The sequence below is a fragment of the Stigmatopora argus genome, chromosome 14 (assembly GCF_051989625.1).
Source record: "Stigmatopora argus isolate UIUO_Sarg chromosome 14, RoL_Sarg_1.0, whole genome shotgun sequence".
Classification (NCBI taxonomy): domain Eukaryota; kingdom Metazoa; phylum Chordata; class Actinopteri; order Syngnathiformes; family Syngnathidae; genus Stigmatopora; species Stigmatopora argus.
Genome location: NC_135400.1, coordinates 10,557,563 through 10,575,493, shown reverse-complemented (window position 1 = coordinate 10,575,493; position 17,931 = coordinate 10,557,563). Strand labels below are relative to the sequence as shown.

The 17,931-nt window shown below is 42.1% G+C and overlaps 1 protein-coding gene across 3 annotated transcripts in view; it reads right to left on the bottom strand.

The window, feature by feature from the left end:
* Positions 1–1,394: 1,394 nt before the first annotated feature.
* kcnt2b (potassium sodium-activated channel subfamily T member 2b) overlaps positions 1,395–17,931 on the bottom strand; it is a 29,056-nt gene continuing 12,519 nt past the window's right edge. The window contains exons 9-30 of one of the 3 annotated variants that reach the window (XM_077619666.1): positions 16,870–16,964; positions 16,328–16,508; positions 13,680–13,844; positions 12,883–13,019; positions 12,572–12,635; positions 11,545–11,653; positions 9,207–9,315; positions 8,893–8,949; positions 7,955–8,107; positions 7,626–7,879; positions 6,718–7,042; positions 6,550–6,655; positions 6,305–6,477; positions 5,843–5,914; positions 5,549–5,683; positions 4,721–4,832; positions 4,442–4,543; positions 4,275–4,358; positions 4,065–4,193; positions 3,644–3,989; positions 3,449–3,533; positions 1,395–2,944 (exon numbers count right to left, since the gene is read on the bottom strand). In XM_077619666.1, the coding sequence (XP_077475792.1) occupies positions 2,827–2,944; positions 3,449–3,533; positions 3,644–3,989; positions 4,065–4,193; positions 4,275–4,358; positions 4,442–4,543; positions 4,721–4,832; positions 5,549–5,683; positions 5,843–5,914; positions 6,305–6,477; positions 6,550–6,655; positions 6,718–7,042; positions 7,626–7,879; positions 7,955–8,107; positions 8,893–8,949; positions 9,207–9,315; positions 11,545–11,653; positions 12,572–12,635; positions 12,883–13,019; positions 13,680–13,844; positions 16,328–16,508; positions 16,870–16,964 (3,111 nt within the window). In that variant the 3' untranslated portion in view covers positions 1,395–2,826. Of the gene's footprint in view, positions 2,945–3,448; positions 3,534–3,643; positions 3,990–4,064; positions 4,194–4,225; positions 4,359–4,441; positions 4,544–4,720; positions 4,833–5,548; positions 5,684–5,842; positions 5,915–6,304; positions 6,478–6,549; positions 6,656–6,717; positions 7,043–7,625; positions 7,880–7,954; positions 8,108–8,892; positions 8,950–9,206; positions 9,316–11,544; positions 11,654–12,571; positions 12,636–12,882; positions 13,020–13,679; positions 13,845–16,327; positions 16,509–16,869; positions 16,965–17,931 lie in introns of those variants that run through there. The other 2 variants (XM_077619664.1, XM_077619665.1) reach the window with 2 other exon arrangements.

Genomic DNA, 17,931 nt, shown 5'->3' with positions numbered 1-17,931 from the left:
GTACTATGTCATTAATAGCCATGATCTCATGCACCTGGGGTTGTGTTTGGTCATAACTGAACAAACAAATGGGCTTCTAAGCACTGTGTGAAGTGAAGTTTTTTTTTGTTTAAACATTGTTTTCTTTATCAGAAATCTTTCTTTTATATGAATGTCATTTAACAAGGTGTGGTCTTTGCGTTCAATTCTATTTTCATGCAATCTTTCACTAATTTCCTATCACTTGTTAACTCAAGCATATCAGGTAATTAATTACTTGTTTACCGTCACGGCGTTGAATAAACGAGAAAAAAAAAACGTTTTCAGTTACACGTGATTCCCCGCCACATATCTCCAGACAAGGGTTGGGCAACCTACTCTCATTTTGCAAAACAAACAAAACCTGACACGAACTGTTTTAAAACTCGCCATTTAAATGTCACCGTAGCTGCACTTTTTGATTATTTTACACAGCACTCGATTGATTGACATCTTGCATGATATGAAGTGCAGTCGTTGATAAGTCGTAATGATCAGCCATAAATTACATCATTTTATCTCGGTGGACTTTGTTGCATTCACCAGGGTGCAGTGGGGTGTGTTCATGATTAGAGGTTAAATGTCATTGTAAAGTTTTCATAATAGAAAGTGAGTGAATATTGCTTTATTGCTGCTCTTGGTAGCTAATTATAATCAAGTGTTTAGAATAGATTCCTTTTAGTAGTGTGTTTGAACAGTGTGAACAAGCAAAAAAAACGGGCATCAAATTTTGAATAAAAAGGTTGGAATGAAAATTGAAGATGAGCAAAAAAATGTAGACAAATTGAATGATTTTATTATGTACAAGTTCCTTTTAGAACTGAAGCGACAGCAACCACAAAGCCACGTCACTCGTTTTTAGGGAAATGGCACATTCAGTTTAAGATGCGGCATAAAAGGCCAAAACAACCATCATAAAAAATAGCAATAATAAAAAATAAAACAGCCTGAGCCAGTGTAAAAAGGAATTACAAGCATTTGAGGGTGTCACATTTAGTTCAGGATGAAGGAAATTTGGGACAAAAAGACACAAGGTGTGTGCTAATAAAACAAAACAATAAATTTTACAAAAGCACACTGATGACACAAAGTGGGGGATACAAAACAAAACATTTGCTTCAATTTGGCAGCCGGTTCCAAGTTGACTTGGCAGTGTTTCGCTTACACTCTCTTAACACACACACACAAACACACACACACACACACACATGCACACACACACACACACACACACACACACACACACACACACACACACTGCACACGTAGACCTTTTCACCATGATAATGCACATATATACTTTCATGTGGCTGGCACACCCACCCATCCACACCCACCCACACACACACACACACACACACATACACACACACACACACACACACACACACACACACACACACACACACATACTGCACGTAGACTTTTTTACCATGATAACGCACGTATACTTTCATGTGGTAAAAACTAATCCATTTGAATGATGAGTGCTGGCGATGAATGGCAATTGGTATTCACCCCTGCCACTTCAAATGGATTGGACGCCTGTCACTGTCAATGGTAGCTAATGAGATATCAAAATAGAATTTTCTGTTGCTGAAATTAACGAAAAAAATCTTTATGATATCTTCTATTATTTACGACATTCATTAGCTTTATACCTGTCGCTAGGGCTGCCATGATGAATTGACAACCAATAGATTGTCAGTTTAATCAATAACTATTTTGATAATTCCTGCGTTTGGCTGGCCACCAATTCAGAGCGTCCGCTGCCTGGTGCCTATATTTAGCTGGGGTAGGCTACAGCTACCCCACAACCCTTATGAGGATAAGCGGTTTGGAAAACTAATGAATGAATATTTTGCTCATCAATAATTCATATATAGACATTGTGCAAATTCCATGTTGAACCTAGTATTATCTAATTTAATTTCCAATTTTATTTGATCATTTATATTCAAATTCAAATTATTTTCACCCCATCTTTAAAATGAATCAAAATGAAATCTGCTCTTCCTTAGGAAAACAATGATAAATAGTGGTTACTGTTAATAGTACTCATGGTCCAATTACAACTAATATCTAAAGCCCGGCGTGATATAACAATGAACAACACGCTTTATATATGTGCCAATTACTCGCATAACTGCAAAAAAATAGATGCATGTTTAATAGACTATCAACATAATTGGTTGGGCCAGTTCTAATTGTCCCCCAAATGTTACTCTCAGGTACTCAAATAATTGCATGACAGATACTTTTTTGTCACCTGCAAGTACACTATTATCCTTTAATCACGAGGAAGAGGTTGATAGTACATTGACTTAAGTATTAAGACAGCTCAAATGTCTATCAACCCATGTCATTAGAGCTCATCCTCATCAGGTGTGCAGGTGAGCTGCAGCCTATCCCGGCTGACTTTGGGTGAGAGGCTAACAATCACTACACCCCAGATTGGTCGCCAGTCAGTCACAACACCCAGTTTGGGAGGGAGGCCCTTTTCTGTTCCAACATGGCAATCCTACAACGGATATGGCGTCTCAATACTTTTGTCCACCTAAGAGTGAATGGGGCAGTACAAAACATGCACAAACGCACAAAGATGCAAATACATTTCCTTTCTCCTTAATGCACTTCTGGGTCCTGCTTTAAAAACGGGCACGTTACGAAAACCCCAACCTTCCAAGACGAGCTCCGTGCTTGACCGCCGTGGCTGGATTGGACGAGAACTGACGGCCGTTGGGCTTCCTGCGGTCGCATCTCTCAATAGTGAGTTTTCAGTGTTTTATTTCTTTTGGTTCTTACGTTTCACAGGTGGGTGCTGTCCTGGGTATCGAACTTGTGGCTTTCTCCAAGTCCGGCGCTGCACTTTCTGCCGCTCCCTTGATTGGGTACCAGTGAGAGGGGATCCGGTCTGATTAGATACCTGTGGGCGGGTGGAGGGACAGCAATGAGACAATGGACCAAAATGGATTGAATGTCTATTGCTTTAGGCGGCACTGCAACATCAGGGCTGGTTTTTGCTATGGGCAATGTGGGTGAGCACCTAGGGCCCAATTGATTTGGGGGCGCACAAGAAGCCTTTTTTTATTCAACTATGTTGCCAGATGTCTAGACAATTATCCCTCATTTGCAAATCAAGTAAGTGGGATGCAGTCTGCTTCAGAGGGGGCTTTGCCTCAGCCTAGCCTAGTAATGTGTCACTGCATCCAGTCTAAAATGAGGGAATACCATTTTTTTCATTCATTCATTCATTTTCTGAACCGCTTACAAGGGTCATGGGGGGTTTTGGAGCCTATTCCAAACTGACTTCAGGCACAAGGGGACACCCTGGGTGAAAAACATTCTAAATATAGGAATTGATGGGAAATGGGTCCCCTGTTTGTCTATTCCTCTGGTAAAGAGTTAGCCTTGTTAATAAAGTACTCACACAACATCATGCAGCTCCAATCTGGTGTCTGGAGAGGGGTTGATAAGGATGTAAGACAGTCTGTTGCCCTGGTCCGTCATACCATCTGGAATTGGAAGATAGATCCAAGTGGGAGAGGAAACCCAATGGAAATGCTAAATAAACTCTGGCTACAGTATAGCAAGTGTGGCTAGAGTTTACAAGCTGCAAACTTACTAAAGCCCGTGGGCGAGAGACCCAGATGCTTCATTCTGGTCCTCACGAGGGCATTGAGTTCCTGCCTCTCGGAACGTCGGAACAAGGTCAGCCTCTGCTGGCTTATCCTTTCGGCGGCGTTGCCGGCGGCACCCTTGGCCCCTCCTGAGCTGCGCCCACCTTTCCTGCTCAACCGCCGCGCCCACTGCATGCTCTTTCTGCGGAGCAGCGGGTGTTCCGAGGAGTGGGATGAGGTGGAAACGGGCTCCGAGGAGGTCGAGTTTCGATGCGCGCCACTTCGGGACAGCAGGGGTTCTCTCGGTTCTCTGGTGTCCTCGTAGTCTTCCACCGTGATGGATACCTGCGACTGATAGCACATACTCATTTTTACTCCGACAACGCGTTGTTTTACCTCCTGTTGGTGCTCCACAGTTAAACTCACCTCTGAAACTGGAAGCTTGTGGGCTTCTGTTCTGTAAATACCAATTGGAATATCGCCCATGGAGGAGCACAGCTTCTGGTAGAGCCTCCCGTAAGTCCGTATCCATAAATCATCTTCTGTGATTTTCATCTAGAAGAAAGAAAAAAAAACATTCACTCGTTGTCTGATTCCCGGGTGACCAGTCTACTTTGACTTTAGGGTTTCTCTCACGGCGCAAAGAAAGCCGGAACCGGGCATGGAGTCGAGGCCTAACAGCAGCCTGGTTATGGAGATCATGTAATCTTTGACGAACGACTGTTGGAAGTGAGAGGAGATAAAGTTAATTTGCCAAATGAATATTTTTCCAATGGTAAAAAAAATGCTGTTTTCTTTAGTACCTGGTAGAGGAGTGTGTCAAGCATACTGACACTGAAAACTTTGCCTGCTGCAAACGGCAGGCGGAACATAAACACCAGGTTGGATCCTCTCTCCCTTTCCTTCTGCAGTTAACGTGCGCGCACACCAACCCAAACACATGCAAACACATTTTTTGCTTAAAAATAGAGCCTGATGACATGAAATAAACAACACTGAGCAATTATTGTTGTTCTGCATTGGCTTAACAAAACATCCACATTCATGGCTTTGCCTGTTTATGGGGAAACGTGTCCAATTACCTTTTCCAGCTTGGACAGAGCCTGAGAGTAGTAGTCTTTGACTTTAAACTGCATGAAGCGCATATTGGCCGGGTGGGTGAGCTCAGTAATAATACTTAATGCTGGAAACAGTCTGGACATACACAATGAGACAGAAAAGTCAGAAATAGAGTTGTGCAAAATGGGCCTACGTGTGTGTAATTGTGTATTCTGAGACTGCTAATTTTGCATTCTGATAACAATGTACGTACATCCCGAGATATACGGTATTTCTCGTGAAAATAGGGCAGAACGGGGTTTGTTGTTACGTGTGTTGGTTATTAGACTTGCTATAACTCGAACCAGCAGAAGGCAGTGTTGCGCAATATAATTCTTGACATGATCAGAATTGCGACAATAAAAAATCTAGTATTTTGTCTTCACTGTCGAGCAGGCGTGTCTTTGGTCATTTGCTTGCTGGCTGTGAGTTTAGCCTTTAGCCCAAACATTGATTGGTTGCTATTGGTTTAATAGTTCAAATGGTTTTTATTGTCACCGTACAAGGCACAGGGAAATTGTTTTCTAACAGCTCTCAGTTGTGTACACTGTATGAAGTAAAACATAATAGAGTGTAGGTAGTGCTGATACCAGCTCATGTGTGTCAGGAATTATGTTTTAGACAGGGAATAGCTTTGGGACATGATGTCGATGTTCAGTTCGTGACTAAATTGAATATTGTGTTCAATACCTAAGAAAGAGTGACAATCAACCCCGCTCTCCCCTTAAATGATATTGTCTGATAGGCAGTTTATACAGTCTCTATGGTTTTATTGCACTCTTGTAATAACATTTATAGAATTTGAGGCAGACCTGAAGAGTGTCTGAACGTTGACTATGGTTTTGGCATCGGCCATGTAGTCCTCCTCGGCAATCATAGAGCTCTCCTTGTCGACCACCACCATGGTGTCGGCAAACGTCACTCCACACCGCAACAAGCTGTCTAAACTTTTGGCAGAGTAAATAACAATCCATGCGAGATGTCAAATGCAGTTTAAAGCAAGGTAAACTGAAGCTGTTTGGCAGAACTATTGGGCATTTACATTAAGGATGCCAACTAAGTGATTATAAATCAAGAATTCTGATGAGATCATTGATGCGCCTTACTTGTCCATGGAGCCCACAGTGTAGAAAACCATAGGGAACCAGCAGATTGCCTCCAAGAAGTCTGCCTCTGGTCTAAACCAATCGAAACGCAACAAGTCTCAGTTGTACCATAGTGATCTCACCATCAAAACACATGCCTTCTCGAATCAGCTAAATTTAGGAAACACTATCATTGGACTGACTCTGCATTTTACGGCACTTTTGTCTGGCTATTTTTGCACTAGCCACAGCATCATGGCGCACAGTGACCCGAAAGCGTTCAGAATCTCACAAATCAGGTTCACTGTGGCCAAAAATAACTGAATGATTCTCCCCCACTAGAGAAGAGGACGTTTTACCACCCAGCACATCCGAGATTTATAGTAGGGCTCTTATGCACACTGCACTATTTCTGAAAAGCATTTCACATAACACTTTCCTGCAAAAAACAGCAAATAGCCGAAATGAAGAGGACCATCTCACATGCTCTCCAGAAGCAGCACAATGGGGTTCAGCTCTTTTCGGGGCCGGTAGTACGCCCGGAGGGGGACAATGAAATTGTAAAGGCCGTTCCCGGCGCTTTCTGCCGAGACGATGATCAGTTTGTTTTTAAAGCCGTAGGAGCGGGCGTCTTCGAATGGGATGTGATGACAAGCCTGTAGGGGAAGGAGGAGAGTGACTATGTGCTTAATGTGAAAACATATGTTTTTTTGTGTTCCAAATGATACCTTGTCCATACGTAGGCAGCAAAAAGGCATCTTTTCTTGAAGGAGGTGACATAAGGCAGGTGAACTGCCAATGTATGGGGAATTGAGCGGGTAGCCCTTCCCCCACCTGGAACGCACACCTCACATTTATCCTTGGCCAATGGCAGGTAAGTAACTGCGTCTACTCACTCCCAGTGTCGACCCCACCAATTGGCGCTCTCGTCTTTGTCGCCATCGTCCTTGCTCTCCTCCCCTCCCTCGTCCTCAGACTGGTCCCCCAGCAGGTCAAAGGTCGGGTTGCTCACGCCGTCCACTAACTCCAGAACGGGAGCGATGCTGTGCCGCCTCTCGGCGGCGGAATCGCTCATGGCGGGTAAGGCCAAAGTGTTGGGCCCGCTTATCTCTGTTCTGGAGCTGCTTCGACTTCCTCGCCCGCTGCCAGGCCCAACGCTCCCTGGGTCTGGACCTTCCGGGCTGCTGTCGCTGGAGTCTTGAAGGTCGATGGCTACTGTGCCTGAAAAAGACAGGATGGCACAACAGTTTTTTTTGAGAAGATGCCGTCAAGTGAACAGCTGAACTGCACTGTTACCAGTTTTCTGAAACCTTAAACTTTCTTAGGTAATGTTGCATACCTGTCAACCTCTGCCGATAACTGCCCTTATAAATGATTATGATTCCCCTTACAAACCACCAAAAAACCTTACAAACACCGTACGAGTCGTACGGTGTTTGTAAGGTTTTTTTGGGGTTTGTAAGGGGAATCATAATCATTTATAAGGGCAGTTATCGGCAGAGGTTGACAGGTATGATGCTGGATTATGGTGTCCATCGCATTAGTTAAGTGTATTTCTTCAGATTTTTTATTAAACAGTTTGCCTTGGTTGAATGACAAAACATTCAATCACTCCAAAATCTGATCTAAAGTCTTTCCAGAAGACCAAATGTATATTGTCTTCCTTTCAACAAGATTTATGGTACTTTTCAATTTATCCATTAACTAAGATGACATTCTGATTTGGATCTGATGGACTCGCAGTGGACTAAAATTAAAAATGCTAGCCAAGAGAGTAAGTAAACGCCAAGCCTGGCTCACTAACCCATGCTGGCGATTATGCTGTGCACTGGCAGGCGAGTGAGCCCGTGGTAAATGCTTTGGTGAACCCCTCTGGCGTTGCTACCCACGCTGCCCCACGACGGCTCCCTTTGGCCTCGGACAAATGCAGAGTTCTCTTCTTTGGAGATGTTTATGTAAAAGCAAATGTCAGAGGCCCCCATGATATGACGCGGGCCGGGGTTCAGCAGAATGTTGGTGGTGTCCAGCCTGCGTATTCCTATCAAGCACACACCGTACCTGTTGCCATGGAGACAGTCAAACGCAGAACTATGTACACCGTTAGCTGGGATTTGGACGGTTTTGATCACGTACTTCTTGTGAGCGTGAAAGGAGGCAAAGGTAAAACTCTTGCCCTGGTATTCCCCGAAGAATTTGCTCTCCTCCAGACGGATGTGGTGCACTTCATTGGCTGAGCAGCGGCGGTAGGTTCGGTGCCACTGGTCGGCAGCGCAGGCTCCGCCTTCCCTGTCGGACAGAGAGGAGAATTGATTGGCGGCAGGGGCCCTGATTGGAGAATGAACATATTACATCGATGAAAAAGCGGGCGACCAATCCTTCGATCGATACCCGGAACAACGGCGCCCACGTATGCCTTGAAAAAAGTGGACAGCCGTGTTCTCAGGGGTATACGAATTTAAATGTGAGGGCCACTGAGGTGATAAAAGGAAGTAAGGCTGTGGGGGCAGTGTGAATGTGGGTGGCCTGTGACAAAAAAAATGCTTTATATAAAAGAAGTGTTAAAGCTACTTTGCAGTTGGTATCATTCCATTGAATTAATCGACCATTAGTTTGTTTATTCTTTGATTTTCTGGCAACCAAACCTTAGCTTCAGCACCCCCCGCGACCCTCGTAAGGATAAGCGGTGCAGAAAATGAATGGTTTCTTTATTCATATATTGGACACCTCCTTGACCTATAAATCATCCAAATCTTAAATCAAAAGTTTAATTTTATTAACTCCCAGAACACATACTCTGTGACTACAATACATATTTCAAATAACTTTAATGTTCATTACTGTCATTTGGTGTTTTAACATAGTTTTTAAATTTGACTAAATAACAAAACAGAACACCCTCAATGGCAGCCAATAATTTAAATCAGTGCCCGTTGATGGTTAAAATGGTCATAATAATAATTCATGCATGAAAGTTTTAATGTTAGCCGTAATAATGGTACTCTGGAGAGTTAAGTACATTTTGAAGTGTTTGAGAGCCACTATTATATCATTATATTTTGGAGCAAATGTACCTGTTGAGGGCTTGAAAGGCTCCCCCACGTTGCTTAAAGGCCTCCTGGGGCGCAGTTCTGAAAAACGCAAGAAGTTCCTCTAAAAGAAATAGTCAATTGAGTGGACCATGTCCACACCGGCACACTTAAACAATCTCATGAGATCCTGTACAATAATTGTATTATTGGATTTTGCAGTCGCATAGCCTACTGAGAAATATTTCTAATATTTTGCCAATAACACATTGACAGGCCCAATAAAAAGCCAGCAGTACTTTTGATGCATTGTCCTTGCTGCCTATTTGAAGGAAAGAATCAGGTGGGAGTTAACTCACTGTCCTCTGGAGGAGTGGATCAACAGAGTAATGAGCGTGGAGGTACCCGGGCACACGCAGTTCAAAGCCAGCATGGCGTACTTAAACTCTTCTTCGCACACCACGTGATCTGCCAAGAAAGGGAACACAATTGCCACAAGGTCGAGTGAGTGTTAGCGAACAGCTTTTGTCGTTGCACGTGTTTTTAGTAACGCAAGACACACTGCATCCTTTTTTTTTCACCCAAACGCAAATGCCTTCTCTGCTAAAGATGCACCAAAGTCTCTGAATTTTACTGGAATCCGATAAATGGTGGCTGAGATATTCCCTCACTGAACCGTAAATGTCAAAGTCTGCTTGTTCTGTGGAAAATGTCAGGGAATCGTCCAAATACAAAGCTCTTTATCCACTGCTAACACATGGCGCTCCAATCAGTCGCTGTTAAGGTATTTTAGTATTTCAGCTTTTCAACCGCTATTTAATTTGCCGAGGTTGTTGAGGTCGATGTGACATTTTGAAAAAGTGACCGAGTGGAGTCAATGACCTTCATTTGACCTCCTCTGAGTGGTTGCAAGATAAGGGAGATTAATAATATTTACCTATATGACACCAGTGTATTGTTAGTAAGATCAATGCATTGGTTACAATGAGAAAAATAGTAATCCATTCCAAAAAATCAGCAACGTAAATATTTTAAAATAAGTGTGGACCGCATGTATTTATTATTATATGTACGCATATATTTATTTATTTGACTCAGTGATGTAAAGGGTTGGGTTATTCTTATATGTACGTAGTATGTATATATAGCAAATCAGAATAATCATAAAAAGTAAATAAAACAACTTGCAACATCTTTTTTTAAATGTATAAGGAATATGTTTTTTAAAGACGTGTGGGCCTGAGTATAAATGTTTGTTTTGGAGTCTTTTTGAGTAATCTCTTCTGGCCTACCATAACTCAAGCGAATGCTTACTTTTGGTGATACTTTAGTCAAAGTGAATTAGCAACAATCCTCCCTATTTGGTCCCACAAATTTCTCCTTCAAGCTTAAGTACAAAATATGTGTCTGGCATTTCCACAGCAATTACCAGAAGTTCAATTGTGTGCTGATCAACACAAACAACATTAGAAAAGATGAACAGTTCCCAATTAAAAACTTTTAACTGCAATCTGTTGCTATAGTAAACAAACAGAAGAAAGAAAAGCTCTAAAGCATTATGCCTAGCACAAATTATTTTGATAGTCGACTAATTATAATGTATTTTGGCAATCAGCCGTCTAATTAGACAAGAGATAAAACCTTTACACAGGGTCAGTTACCCGATGGTTTTACCAATCCGCCTTTCACTCACTTGAGCTCACAGAAAGTGGCGCCTCGATTAAAAGGTAAGTGAACAAACACAAAAGCCAAATACAAGCTCATGTATTTTCTTTTAACAGGTAAAACAACAGAGTGATTAATGCTTTGACTGAGCTAATCAATGCACTCACCTCTCTGTGCAATTGGTTCACTGTTGACTGGCCAGCCATAATAGGCCTCCCTTGCGTAATTAATCGGTGACAAAGCGCTCAATGGATAAACCAATGAGCCTCATTTACTGATAATCTTCAATAAATGTTTCCGTAAATTCTTCTCATGCATGAATTTAGTTTTTCATTCTTTTAATAATAACGGCTCTTGGGAACTCTGTTGGAGTTATTGTGTTAAACGACTTGTCTAATTTATGCTATGTGATGTCTTGATGTTGAGTTCCGTCATGTTGAGCGAGTGATGATATAATATTTAGATATTTTTTTATAAATGGATTAAAAGAACTGGATTAAAATCCCTGAATATTCAGTTTTTTTTAATATATCTAAAACAATGTTTATTTTAGCTTTTTTTAAATATATTTTTAGATTTTACAAAATGATTTTTGAACTAAAAACACAGAAAAATTTGATTAAAAAAATTACAATTATTGTTTTAAAAGGGGGAAAATCAGGAAATGTTATATACATCTATGCTCTTCATTTTAATTTGATCCTAAAACAGAAAGTCGGGACTCATGATTAACTTTCCCGGGCCACACAAAATGATGCGGTGGGCCAGATTTGGCCCCCGGGCCGCCACTTTGACACATGTAAAGTGGAAGTCCGCTCAGTTGGAAAGGATTGAAACATGGATTGGGAAATAACATTCTCTATTGTGTCTGTTGCACTCAGATTCAATATCATCTCTTTTATATCTTCCTCTTGTGTTTACACTTCGAAAGTGAAAGCAGCACGCTCGAGTCCTTCAGATATTATTCTGTATTTTCCACTCCACTGGCAAGGTAGGTGAGTTTGTCCAAATTTTCGATTCTTTCATACTCACCTGCAAATTTGACGTGGAATTTGTTCTCCGGCTTGAGAATCTGGACGTAAAGTGGGCAGTTTGGAGCAAAGTCTTTGACCGCCCAGGCCCGCAGGATGGTCTGATGATCCTGGCCAAATTGGACATAGGGCAGCAGTGAAATTGATGAAGTGGGGGCGACACAGGAGTGAAATGGAGCTACAGTGCTTTCATTAGCCGTATCGGATTGTAATCCTGCCGTAATAATCCTCATCAACCTCTGACTGCGCACCAATCTAAGGGTGCACACAGCATTTTTGTGGTTCTGGCTAGCCTGAGGTGACCTTGTGCGGTTGTATGGAAGACACGGAATTTAGCTGGCTTTTTCTTTAGAACTCAAAGGATGCATTTTGTCGGAAAAACAACTCTAACAAAAACTACAGTCGTTTAAACGCCAATGATCGGTGACAATTCAAGTCCTACAATGACCTCAGGGGGTGCTTTATTTAATTCTTCACTGAGCCACACCCTATTCTCAGTAAAATAAACCAAAATTGTGCAAAACTCAGTTTTAACCCCATTTTGCTGTTGGCCAGAAAACCAGAGTTTATTACCTTCTTCCTTGTATGCGTGTTTAAACTTCCTCCTTTTTGTCACTTTAAATGTCAAATTCCAACTTTTTCACACAATAAAGACAACGAATATCGAGTATACTGTTTTCCATTGCGTTATATGTCCTCTGCTGGATCCTTATCGTTACCTTTGGCCACATCATTGGTTTCAACTATGCAGAGGCAAACCGCTACCTAAATGATTTTGACTGTACAGTTTCAATGGTGACATTTAATTAGGATGTTAGAACTCATGAAAGCAGGGGTTTGACTAAAGGCCCCTCCCAGTTGGGCAGTATAAACAGCCCCAAATTTTCCTAGCACTTTACAAGGTGAATTATAATGTTTAAGCAGAACATTACTAAAAAGGCAGAAAAGGGCAGGCATTCTATCAAGACTTGTTATCAGACAATAGTCAAAAGCCAAATGAGGGGTCAGAAAAGCCCATTGGAACGTACAGCGGCGATGCGGTCCACTTCAAATCGGTTGCTGAGGATGAAACAGGCCTCGGCATCATCCATCCTGCAGGCGGTTAGTAGGAGCGAGAAGCAGAGAATCGAGGGAAGACAAAGAAAGGAAGGCTTTTGTTATTTGCAAACAGTGCGTGGTGGAAGAAAAGCCAGCCTGAGGGGAAAGCAGGAGTATTAAAGACAAGAAGCTGCTGTATTTATGCGACAATGAAGAATGTTAAAAAGTGACAGAATGAAGGTTTTCTCGATGTTGTTGTTGTTGGTTAATTTGTTATTTTTTTGCTGTTGCAATGACTCACTTGGCCCTCATCAGGTCTTGGTCTTTGAGAGCAGAGCCCTGCAAGTAGATGACTCTCTGGGCCCACAGAGGAACGTGAAGGACTCTGCGAACCTGGACATCCATTTCTGCCGGGCACAGGATCACCACGTAGTAGTCCTGGACGGACACACACATTTAACACATGACGTGTTATGAGACTCCAGTTTAAAAAAAAAATGTTTCCAGCTAATAGTGTCTTTATGTCACACCAATCAATGTAACATGTAGATAGACAATTTTGTATCATTTTTTTTATGAGGAAAGAAAGAAAAATTAATTATACTACAATCTATATGAGGAAGACAAAGGGAATTTAATATAATTGCTAATCTGAACAATTTTATTAGAAGGGAAGAGGCAATTAGAATGATATATGGCCGTGTAAAATTATGCATCCATGGACTATGAATTACAAATTACAGTATTGCCTTGAGATATGGGTTTAATTCAACTCATTTTTCCCCATTAAAATTCGGCTTCAACCACAAACATGTTTCAGTAAGACGTTTTTAATTGGGAAAATAACACATTAGTATATTATATATTTTTTCTTGAATAAATTAATCTGGAAAAAAATAGTATTAGTCAAAAAATATTTTTGGTTCTGGCTAATTCTCTGACCAAGGACAAAGATCCCCGATGTCAACAAGCTAGCAAGGAAACATGTTAAGCAAACACCCATGTGCTTGAGCAAGGCACCATGATCCCGCCAACTGCTCTATTTGTATTGGCTGTGGATCTCAGATGGCAAAGATTACGAGCTATCGGTCGGCGGACCTGCAGTCGAGGGTGAGCGAAAAACTCGTTGAGGAAATCCATGAGGAGGTCGATCTTGAGGCAGCTGACGCACAGCACCACGTGCTTCTCCGTCTGCGCCCGGTAGCGGCTGTAGTTTCCGCCGGACTTCTGACGCTCCATCCACAGGAAGGCCAGCTGCTCAAACTGTAATCGGGATGACATCAGGGACAATGTGCAGATGGGCATTACATTTGAGTACACAAAGGAAATACGGGCCATGTGCTGTGTAGCGTGTGTGTCTGTTTGATTTGGAAAAGGCATTTTCAGGAAATTAAACACAACCTTGAGTGCAAATGTGCAGGAAATGTTACTGCAATATGATTTGGCCTATGTTGCAGCGAAATACACAGCAGTGTAGTACAAAAAATACGCAATATTTCAGTAAAAGTACCTCAATTTAAGATGAAACATTGTTTCATTTTGATAACTAATTGTTTTAGTCACATTTTCAGTGACATTGAAGATGATAGATAGCAAAAAGAGGCTCAATGACATTAATTCAATTATTTTCCGTACCACTTTTGCTAACATGGTTCATGGGGGGTGTTGGAGCCTCTCCCAACCAACTATGGGCACCAGGTGGGGGACACCCTGAATTGGTGGCAAGCCAATCACAGGGCACAAGGAGATGGACTACCAATCACCAATTTAGAGTGTTCAACCAGGCCACCATACATTTTTTTTGCATTGTGGGAGGAAATCAAAGTACCCAAAGAAAACCCACGTGAGCCTGCAGAGACCATAAAAAGTGAGGACCCGTCTGGGATTGAACCCTTGAAACCAGAACTGAGGGGCGGTTGTGCATCTTTCGACAGCTTGAAGAAATTATCACTACCTGTTCAAATGTAAACAAAATACGAGTGCGGACGAACATTTTAAGAAACTAAAGTCCAAAAATGTTCTTTTAAAAAAAAAAGAAAAACATATTCAGGATAAATATATGAAATAGCTCAAAAAGCTAATATTGGTATATGTTTCCACAACATCAGAAAATCCTGCAAATGAAGGAAATGGAACCTTCATATATAAAATTGCAATTTTTCAGAAGCATAAATCCTCCCAGCTTGGGGCAACCAAATGGTTAAGTGAAAATAGTGCAAAATTGTAAAGTGTGATGGTTGTTCCTTATCTGTCAGTTTAGTCATTTTTTCTTGGTTGCCTCTTGAAATTGGGAAAGCCAAAGAGCAATTGAACTAAAGCTTTGTGAAATGGGCAAAAGTGTTTCCAGTTACTCCCCGTGCTGCCTATGTGTCAACAGGATTCAGACGACGATTTGTTTGCCTGCTGCTTCCCTGTGGGTGGTGGTACAGATAAAGGTCATTGATTTTGTACCGAGACGATGACAATGGCACGCGAAAGCCGAGATCCATCAATGCAAACCCATGACAACGCACGGCTTCTCGCAACGGTAACTTTGTCGATTGATTCAGGGAAAAACATCCATTCAAAACGACATCTTTGTCGATAAAACTTTTCAAGTTCCCAACCTGCTGAAACGATATGTTCAGAGACTACCTTGTGTAGGTCATGGTATGACACACGCACACACACACACACGGGTTGGGGGGTTAAGGCCTAGCGGGGCCCAAATCTAAATGTCAAGAGGTATTTTTGGAAAAGCATTGGGAGACTGACTAGAGAAACATCTGACATTTATCCTCACAAGCGTCGTGGGGGGTGCTGGAGCCTATCCCAGCCAAGTGTGGGCACCAAGCGATGGACAGCCCGAATCGGTGGCTAGCCAATCGCCGGGCACAAGGAGATAAAGGACAACCAATCATCGTGACCGGACGTTTGGTCGCCGGACGTTTGGTCGCCCGGACGGACGTTTGGTCGCCCGGCAGTTTGGTCGCCGGACGTTTGGTCGCCCGGGTGAATATAATTTTGAGAGCTGGTTTCAACAGTAAACTCTCTGTCATGTTGTCAAACGCCCGGCGACCAAACGTCCGGGCGACCAAACGTCCGGCGACCAAACATCCGGCGACCAAACGTCCGGCGACCAAACGTCTGGCAACCAAACGTCCATGAACCATGTTTTTGGGATGTGCTATTGACAGCGATAGTTGTCCAATCATGTGACTCTCACAAGTAAAAGAACATTGTTCATTGGCTTTGCAGGTCTCCCAGTTTGGACGTCTACCATTAGCAGCAAAAGAGTTAAAAGGCTAAATTTACCTCAAAACTACTGTGCGAAATCACGTCAAAATGACTTGCATCGTGGACACATTTCTCTTTTTTTTTCAGCCACACACCACCTTGTAAATGTTCCTTCTATTTGCAGTCAAGTGCCTGTTGGGAGATGCACCAAGATTGCCAATTGTTAGCTTAGAAGGATAGAACTCACACATTTGTCAAGGTGTTCCAAAAACAAAGTGTCTCTGCGTTTAGGTTAGAGAAAGTAGGTGAGTTCTGGGAATTAAAAATAGTGTTGCAATTCATCGTAGGATGGATGTAATGAGTCACCCGCCGGGTGTCTGCGACAGCTCTTCGCAATGTAACCTTCGCAGAAATGAGTTTAACAAAGCTAAGAACGCACAATTCACGCTTTGAAAGGCGTCGTTTTCAAATGTCCACAATGCAATTTCAAGTTGATGCAATGACATGATTGACCGTCTTTCTTCTCTCACCTGTATAGGGAGAACGATGAGTGCCACAAAGATCATGATGACCACCAAGAGCTGCGAGGGCCATATCTGCGGGGTGACGTCCCCGAAGCCCACCGTGGAGAAGGTGACGACGCAGAAGTAGAGTGAATCAAACAAGGTCAGGTTGTTGCCCGCTCGTTCCAGGTGTTGGATGCCGCAGATGCTGTTAACGAAAAATGGAGACTTTAAGTGGTCGACCTACTGCATTTTTTTGCAGAAGTCGGCCTGAGTGTTAGTCGCATTTTTGAGGGGCAAATTTTCACTCGAACAGAAACCATGTAACAACATTAAAGCAATAATAATAAAATCCCCATCTGATACTAGTCACGCTTGTGTAAATCAGCCATTCTACGACAATACGATACAATCTGGATTCTTTGGACGACGATGGCGGCGACCCATTAACGCCAACCCTCCCTAGTTCAAAATGTTTGCCGTTAATAGCCACTGAAAAATGAACACAAAATTTTCTCCAATGTGTGCACTAGGCTAGCATTCCATATTCATCTCGTGTGTGTACCCACCACGTAAACATGAGACACACCAGCGTGCTGATGAGTATCACCACCTGGTTGAACATGGCCGAGTGGGTCCGCTGGATGGCCCTGTGGAGGTCGTTCTACGGAAAGAGAGAGAATCCTCACAAGTCTCGCCAAAGGAAACACAGTCTAGCGCTCGGGTCTTAAACCGATAGGACGTGTGCTTGGTGGAGCGTGGGAGAAAAGAAGGTTTCCTTAAATAGTGGATTTGGCTCTCATAGTTACTGAGCTGCAATTTAACGCCAGGTCCCCATTTACGATAAGTACATGTTTCATTTTTGTTATCGGGGGGAAAAAAGCAAGTAAGGCAAGTTGGGTCTATCCAATAAATGCCTTTTAAAATTGGATTGATACTCATTCAACATTACTTGTATTGTTTTCTAGAGCTGTTATATTTTCAGATTAAATATTTAGTTTTATGTGACACACAGAATGAAAAAAATGTGACTTTTTGTTTGAACCATCATATATACCTCATTATTTATTTAACCACAAACACCGAGTCATTTTAAGCAAAAAGGGGATTACGCCACAGAACAAAATGCAGTATAAATTTGTGTGAGATATGAAATAATGAATGCAGCTGACTACCATTTAGTATGGCAGACTGGCAGTCCCATTGAAGGTAACAGATGTCTAACAATCAAAATAATTGTCTTTTTAATTCGTTTTTAAAAAAGCACTGCAAAATCGATGCACTACGAGAAGTTGGACTATGAACAGGACACCTAAATAACAGTATGGTTGCTTTTCAGAGTAAAATATAGATTACAGATTGATTAGTTTGCTTGTCAAAGTCAGAAACTGAAAGCAGGTTTAAATAGACAGGGATTGAGGAGACAAAAAGGAACAGGTGGGTGACAAATCAATGGTTAATCACAAGGACAAGTCACACAGAGGGGAAAAAAGCAAAAGAATTTAAAAAAATTAAAAAAGAAGCTAAACCTAACAGCAGCCATCATTTAATGCCAACTTCTCCCGGGCAAAAATGGATTAGACGTCTAGCACTGTCAATGGCAGCCGATGACTTCAATTGTATTGCTCAAC